Source organism: Tiliqua scincoides, chromosome 2 (assembly GCF_035046505.1).
Source record: "Tiliqua scincoides isolate rTilSci1 chromosome 2, rTilSci1.hap2, whole genome shotgun sequence".
Lineage (NCBI taxonomy): Eukaryota > Metazoa > Chordata > Lepidosauria > Squamata > Scincidae > Tiliqua > Tiliqua scincoides.
Genome location: NC_089822.1, coordinates 71688114 through 71696350, shown reverse-complemented (window position 1 = coordinate 71696350; position 8237 = coordinate 71688114). Strand labels below are relative to the sequence as shown.

Genomic DNA, 8237 nt, shown 5'->3' with positions numbered 1-8237 from the left:
GGGGGGGGCAAGGTGCTATACCCCTGCAAATTGGGTAAGAGGCACTTTTTCAAGTGAGCGCTCCTTTTTTAGTAGAGGGAGAGTAACTGGCCCACCTCACCCCAGCACTGTCTGTTCTAGTGGCTGTCTGCTGGTATTCATTTGCATGTTTTAGATTGTGAGCCCTTTTGGGACAGGGAGCCATTTAGTTATTTGATTTTTCTCTGTAAACCACTTTGTGAACTTTTAGTTGAAAAGCAGTATATAAATACTGTTGTTAATAATAATAATAATAATAATAATAATAATAATAATAATAATAATACACATGCTACATCCTAAACCAGGGGTGTCCAAAGTTTTTGGCAGGAGGGCCACATCAGCTCTCTGACACTGTGTCAGGGGCCGGGGGGAAAAAAAGAATTAATTTACAGTTAAAATTTGAATGAATTTACATAAGTTTACATAAATGAATATATTAAAGATGAACTTATATGAATGAATGAAGGTCTTGCAATAGCTCAATGCCTATAAAAGGCCTTGCACAAAGCAAGGCTGGCCTTTCCTTTGCTGCCGCTGCTGCATCACAGATGTGAAACAACAAGCAGTGGAGGGAGCTCTCATCCCACAGCTCACACGAGAGGTCAAACAGTTGCCCTCGCGCTGAGAGAAGTTGTGTTGGGCCAGTACGGACTTCAACAAATCTCCAGAGGGCCAGAGGGGTTTGGGCACCCCTGTCCTAAACCCTCTCCAGATGACAGGCATACCCCATTATCAGTACAATGTGAAGTTGATGCCTGAGCTTAAAAAATTTAATTAAAAATTACCTTCAGGAAACAATGTGAAGAGAAAAAACACAAGAAAACCGCACCACTCCATCCACCTTTCTTTGAAGTACAGGATACACGCTACACTTTGCAGCACACCATCCACAGAACTATAGTCCCTGCTAGGGAGACCAGAACTCAGATGACAGGGTGAGCAACACAAAGCTGTATGTCTTTGGACTCATGTTGTGGATGCATGTCTCTCCCCTGGCAAAAGGGTTCCCTCCAGTTGGTAGGGACTCAAACCCTTGCTATGGAGAGATGTGTGTGTTTATTTCATATAGTTGCCTTCTCCCAGCCACCTTTTTTCCCTTGGTCTGCTGCAGTCAATGGGTGATTTCTTTGAAGTGTGTGTTTGTGTGAGTGGCATAAGGTGACTTGATGGTCCTTGATTTATCTCTTGCTATCTGTGCTACAATAGCTCCTGGAAGAGGTGGTGCATTCTTGCATTTTGTGTGTTGTCATTGGGGTATCTCTCCATATTTGGCAGTGATGACTTTTGCTGTGTTACTCATTTGGGGGGCACAGGACACATCATCCCACTAATGATCACTTGTTGGGCCTGAACTTGCCACTGCCTGCTGCTTGGTTCACCTTGGCAGCATTGGGACTGGGTAGGTTGTGGTCATTGGCTCCTTGAATGTTGGGGTGACATTGGGCTGTCACCCCCATGATTGTTGGTAAGGTTTGTATGGATGTTGACCCAATTCTTAAGAGAACCGTGTCACTGTGGAGGTGTTTGGGCTCTTGTTTCCCCTCCTTTGCGCTGGACAGTCTAAGGATACAATGGTGGCTGTATCAGTACAGCAGCAACAACAACACAACTTGGGCATAGACTTGCAGTGTTAATTGCTAAAATGGTCAATAAGGTAGTTCAATTTTCATTTCCTTCTTTTTCAGCATTGTTTAGAAAAGAAATAGACATATAGTTTCAGCTGCAAATGATTTTTTTCTCTACTAATTTTTTATTTTATTCAATTTTTTTATTTAATTTTTCATACGTTTCATAGAATAATTTTAGTCCTGTACGTATAAAAAAACTGAAATGGTTACATGATAATATGTCCCTTGCCCCCTCCACCCAGACATTTTACATTACCATCTACAGAACTATGTACAAGTATGAAAATTTAATTTAATATCACTACCATTTGCCATCATGGAGATGAAACGAAATGGAACAAGGTCCAGCTCAGGCACACAAATACCAGTCAAGTTATCAGGAAGCAGCCCCCATATTTCAAAAAGTAAAAATCAGAAGTGCTACTTTCAAAATAATAATAAAATTTTTTTGACTATAATGAATCCTTGCAGCCTGTAAGAAGGAGAACGTAAAGCAAGGATTGTTTGAATCAGAACGTTGATCTCTTTGGAATTCCCATTTTGCTTAGATGCTTATATTCTCTGTCCAAGTCTGTTAAAATGCAAGATATTGCTTTCTTCAGCCTTATGTGTATTGGTCACATGACTTTGATGCAATCAGTTTCCTTGAAAAAAGTGCTTACAAGTCTATTGCAACGCTTCCCATCAAATGATTAGATTGTGTCCTTCCAAACACCTAGGATATCTTATATTGGACAGAGTTACACATACTCTTAGCTCTTCTACTTAAATCAATGAGATTTGAATGTGCTTAACTTTAGCTACAATGAACTGTTTGTTTTTCAGGGTACATATATATATAAACAATTGTCCTGAGAGGCACAGAATATAGCATGAACCAGTAGCTGAGCCTGGGTGGGCCAATCACTGTCAGAATAACATTCCATTAGTATCCAATGGTTCATGCTAGTAGCTGAGCCAGAGGGGAGATGGAGCTGTAAGTGCAGCACAACTCCAAAACTTGCCATGCAAACTGCTCCTCCCTCTCACTCACAGGGCCAGTCTGAGAAGCGAAAGCAACACACAGGTGTCTCCTCCACCTTGCTTTCACCCCCTGATAGGCTCCAAGGGGGAGGGGCAGCAAGTTTCAGAGCCGTGCGGTGCTTATACTTCTGCACCCCCTCTGGCTCCGCTACTGGCATAAACCATTAGACACGAATGGAATGTTGTTCCAACAATGCTATGCCACTGACATACCACAGCTGCTGGCACAACTTCAGCCAGTGTGAGCACCAAAGACATGGGAGCGATGTGGAGACATGGGAGGGATGTGAGAAGGACAGAAAGGAGCTTATATGTTTACTTTGATTGGCTCACATGCTACAGTCTCCCAGATGTCACAGTCTGTGGTTCTGCTAAGGCTTATCCAGTGGGTAGATCATGTGTCTGGTTTCAGCCTGTGCTGTTCTATTGTACTGACCCTCCACAATCAGGCAATATGTTCCTAGTGTGTACGGCTGGGTCATTTGTGGGGGGCATGGAGGATGCTAAATTCTCCATGATTCAGGCCTCATTTGGCTGTGGTTGAGTGGTTAAAGTAGACAACTGTTCTGCAGATTAGCCAGTTGGGTTTAAGACTGCCTGCTCTGCTGCTTTTGCTATTGCTTTTTGCTCTGCTTTAGCAGAGAGAATGCACTCCATACCCTTCTTGGCATAAGTGACTTTGACCTCAGAGTGATGGGATTCCTGGTCGTTCTTTGTTGCTGGCCCTTTGCTGACTAAGTCACAGTAGCTTCTGCTATGGAAGGCACCATAGCATCCTTGTGTAGGCCAAGTGTGGGGGTGGTGTACTGATACCATGAGGGTGTTTTCCTGCTGCCATATACTGATTGGCTTCTTTCATGTCCTGCTCACATGTAAGCATTACTGGCATGCCTCCCTCTGATTGGTACATGCTGGTGGTGCTGTCATGGATGCTGGGGGAGCAGTTGGAGGGTTACACCTCCTTGGGTTTTTTTTAAAGCTCTGCTCATTCTCCTTTATGCTAGACTAGTTTAGGATTGCTCTCTAAGGCTGAAATTCTATACACTTACCTGGTTATAAGTCTAGCGGCGGACCTCCACAGCCCCGTGCCCAGGGTAAAGCTCCACGATGGCGCCCCCCTGCAGGCTATCGCCACCCTCCCGTGCAGATATCACCCCCCCCCCACACACACACACACTCACCAGAGGCTCGTGAAACCTCTCGCAACTGCAGACCACACTGGAGAAACATCTGTGAGGTTCCCTGGCGCTATAAACTGTGCTTCTGGCAAACCGGAAGCACAGTTTCCACCCCCATCGGGAGCCTCAGAAAGGCTTCCGTGGGGTCCTAGCAGCTGGTGCCTGGGGCATTTGCCCCATCTCACCCTATAGTAGGCACTCAATTTTATAAATTCCATGGAAATAGTAGGGTTTACTTCTGAGTAGTCAAGCATAGGATTATGCTGCTAGTCTACTAACTGTTTACATCTGATGCCTGGAAAATGTACTCTCATAGTATTGATATAGATCTGTGATTTGGCATGTGGGGCTATATATGAAGAACATTTCAATGGGATTTGTATGTTCCAAGATCCACAGTGGAATTTCAGAGCTATTTAGGCAAATGTGTAAATCAGGGACTACTGTATAGCTAATCTAGTGTCAACAGTCCTGGCTTTTAGCATTTCAGAGAAAATATGAGCATGTTTTTTTTCCTCTGGGTGCACAAGTATCCAAGTCATTTTTTCAAAAATCCGCTTCTCAGCAATGTCTGCTCCTGAATCCTGAGCATATGTGTTTGTTATAATCCTTCTTGACTCTTGTAGATAGTGATCTTGCTAGAATGTGGACATGTAAAATTGTGAGAAGGATTTCCTAGCTGCTGTATTTGCATATTCTCTTATATAGGATCCACTGCAACAAGAAAACTCACTCTCATGAAGCAGCTTTTAACTGTTCTGTAGAGACATATTTTCATATTTCCTGAAGCTAGACGTCCGAAAAGAGTCCCTGAAATGAAAAAACCAAAAACAGCAAACATGAGAATGAAAATGACTGTATGAACCTTGTGAGAATGAGGTTTAATAGGGCATTATATTCAGTATTTTGTGTGTGAGACTGGAGTAACTTTGCACATGCCACCTAAAAAAGCAACAGCATAATTTGCTCTTTTCACTAAAAGAACATGGGCGGTAGGTTGCAGAGGAACATGTTATATCTTGATCCTTGAATAATTCTATAATGAACAGTTCTGAAAACTGTCTGTTACTATATAATACTTACCAGTCACAAGATACTACTGCACGTGAATGTATTTGTATAATTCATCCTTCATGCAAACACTGTGGAGGGCAACTAGAGCACTTGACCCATTACAGTACTCAGATCTTTGACTGGCACAGGACACCCTGAGATCTTCATGCCTTTAGGCTTTATAGCATATTTGAATAACCCAAATATTTAGAACAGTGGTTCCCAAACTCCTACAGGGGAGTTGGGAACCTTTTAAGTCTTTGCAGTGGCAGGGGTGGTGGTGATGGTACAGCAGTGATTGCGCTGCAGCAAAGAAGGGACTTTTAAAATGTACCTGGAAGGTAGCGCCAGCCATCTGGAGGGTGCTGGAGGGGGGTTCGCATCTGCGAGCCTCCCTGCTGCACAGAAAGGCTGTTATCTTTGATCATGACCCACTTCCAGATTTGTGATCACAAACTGGAAGTGGGTAATGATTGGAGGTATGAGTCTTTCTGAGCAGTGGGGAGGCCCACAGAGGGCGCTATGAGCCCCCTGCACCCTGCAGATGGCTGGCGCTACCCCCCCTCGTACATTAAAAAATCCATCCTTCACAGTGGCAGTGCAATCACTGTAGTGCTGTCACCACAGTAATTTCATGGCCACTCCTGTTTCATCGCAACTCACCAGTTTGGGAACCAGTGATCTTGAGGCAGATAATGGGGATTGCACTACTTATGAATATATACACATATACCAATATACCACTTTAATTCATTTTTGGAAAGAACTGGATTGAAATATGGGAGAAAAACTTTAAAAATTAGGAAGCTTCTAATCATCATCCCTTGTTCAAATGCCCTTAGAATAAAAGAAGACAACACTGAGATTAATGTTTTGAGAATAAGAACCTTAACTTCCCAATTCAACACAGACTACAAAGTTCAAGATTATATTTGCATTGCTTTAGTTTTCTTGGTTGATTCTTTGAAAGCACAATTCTTCTGCTTAGCAGTCTAACTGCTTTGGCATGAGAATTCACCATGTACGCCATACCATAGCGGTTAATTTCTGGCATGGGAAGAAGCCAAAGAAACAACAAAGGTACATTTGTACCTCTAACAGCAGGAATGGCTGCCTGCCTGCCTGCCATTAATTCTTTGCAGCAACATTACTGCACCAGAGCATTGTGTAAGCCAGAGGTGGAGATTCTGGTTTTATTGCACATCCATTGTACCTCTAACCCATTGATTTGATCTGAGTGGAAATAGCTGAATATGTAATTCTTCAGAAATGTTCAGTCAGTTGTATAAAGCAGGATTATAAGATGTCCCACCATGTATTCTACACTGTATAAAAGGAAGCTACTGCTATACCTTGAAATACTGTTCACTTTCACAATGGGTTTATATAGGTCTGGGATCTTCCTCTCAATCATTGGTCTGAGGTTCTCTTTCAACTTGTTATAGTTCTTTTTCAGTTCCATCTGATATTCCCTTTGATCAGCAGTAATCAGGCGCTTGTTTTTCTCCACTGCTTCACCACACCTATTTCCAAAATAATTAAGAAAAAAAAAGTACGTTGATTAACTGCCCAATCCTAATGGATAGGAAATGCTGGTAGAACACACGTTTTGCAGGTGCCGGCTGCTGCAAAAGCACTGTAAAGCGCTTTGTAGCAGTGTGGGCTGCCAATGTGCCAGCAGGAAGGCAGAAGCCTTCCCACGCACCAGCAGAGCAACAGAGGTCTGCTGGAGCAGATAAGCCCAGCGTGGAGGGGAGCAGGGACAGGGCAGGGAGGCAGTTGAATGGGATGGAGGGAGGGCAGAATGGGTGTTGAAGTGGGAGCACCAGGCCCAGGATGGGGGTGGGACTGGTGGTGCCAGCATGCGCCATATCCTATCTGCCTTTCTGGGCCTGATCTGCCAACATGGATCAATGTGGATCGTGCCTGCTATATCACTGGCGCAGGTTCTTGTTGACCTGTTGTGGCTTCTAGGACTTATCCTAGGACAAGGGGACAAATGTTCCTTTACCCCACGGAGGTTGGATTAGCCTGTAATTTCCCTATATGTTGGAGCATTTATATCTGGAAGCATGGTATGTAAGGGTGCAGCCATAGGTGAACGTATTACTCAGAGGACAACAAAATCTCAAACTGTATTTGCTGCATTGACTTCAGTTTGTACTAATGGACGCTCCTCAGGCTGTAATGGCACCATTCTGATAAAGTGAGAAGTTAGGTAACAAGCATGTTTTATCTTTGCAATCAGAGGAAGCCTAGTGTTGATATTGCTCTAGAAACAATCAGACCCCAAGAGAGCAATTTCACCAGTGATTGTGCTGTGCCATTGTGTGAAGTCTGTGACTTGTGCACACAACTCATGTCCAACAAGACATCACACCAGACGGCCAAACAGACATGGTCCACATATGCAGAATGGGTGGAAGAGATCCCTGTTTCTTCTTTACTTACCTCATTATGAACTCTTTGAAGCATAACCTCAACTTGTTATGGTGTCGATAAAGTTTTGGATCTTCTGGAATTTCAGCCAGGAACACTTGGGCTACCTCTAGTGGTCCCTTATGGGAATAACATAATATCGTATTACAATAAGCATAATTCTTGAGGAAAATAAGCCTAGAGACTGGGCATATGACTGAGCTGCTTCTCTATCTTAACAATAGTTATCACTATAATGGAAAACTCAGTGGGAAAAATTATTCAGGAAGGAACAGGCAGGCAGGGGAGGAATCCAATGAGGTCAAGGCTCAGTAAGTAACAATAGCACTTTTGGGGAGCCTGGGGGGGAAAGCTAGGTGTCAACAGGCAGCCAGGTGGTGAAACTTGTTTGGGAGCTTTGTTCAGTCCTAAAAAGTCACTGGGATGAGATGCCTGAAGAAAAGATGTCAGGCTGATTTCCACAATGGGGTGTGTGTGCCACTTAAAGATATCACAAGAAATAGACTAGGGGAGCTTGAAATACTTCCTTATGAGCAGGATGGGGGCAGAACTTGCTCTGATTGGATGCAAGTGTGCACAAACCATTGAGTTACCTCCGCCACAGTTGCCTTACCTCTCTCCTGTCCTGAAACATCTGCCTTGGGGTTGGGAGAAGGTACTTGGGAGAAGGCACTAAAGGAAGTGAAGGAAGGGACAGCATGGGCCATGCCAAGCCCTGGCAACGCTAGGTCCAATGCAATAGTCCCAATGCAGTTCTAGCAAGAAAAAGACCTCCCACCATGGCTCTTCCCCCAGTCCCAAAGGAAGTATACCTTGGGGCTCAGGGCAGCTGCATCGCTAGGGTTTGTGTCACCTGCTAAGGGAAGCCTGTACGTCACCCCTATGAAGGATCTCC

At 43.9% G+C, this 8237-nt stretch overlaps 1 protein-coding gene across 1 annotated transcript in view; it reads right to left on the bottom strand.

The window, feature by feature from the left end:
* Positions 1-3866: 3866 nt before the first annotated feature.
* Positions 3867-8237, bottom strand: part of DOCK8 (dedicator of cytokinesis 8) — a 92351-nt gene continuing 87980 nt past the window's right edge. The window contains exons 46-48 of the mRNA XM_066617079.1: positions 7355-7461; positions 6256-6426; positions 3867-4660 (exon numbers count right to left, since the gene is read on the bottom strand). Coding sequence (XP_066473176.1) covers positions 4600-4660; positions 6256-6426; positions 7355-7461 — 339 coding nt within the window. The 3' untranslated portion in view covers positions 3867-4599. The remainder of the gene's footprint in view (positions 4661-6255; positions 6427-7354; positions 7462-8237) is intronic.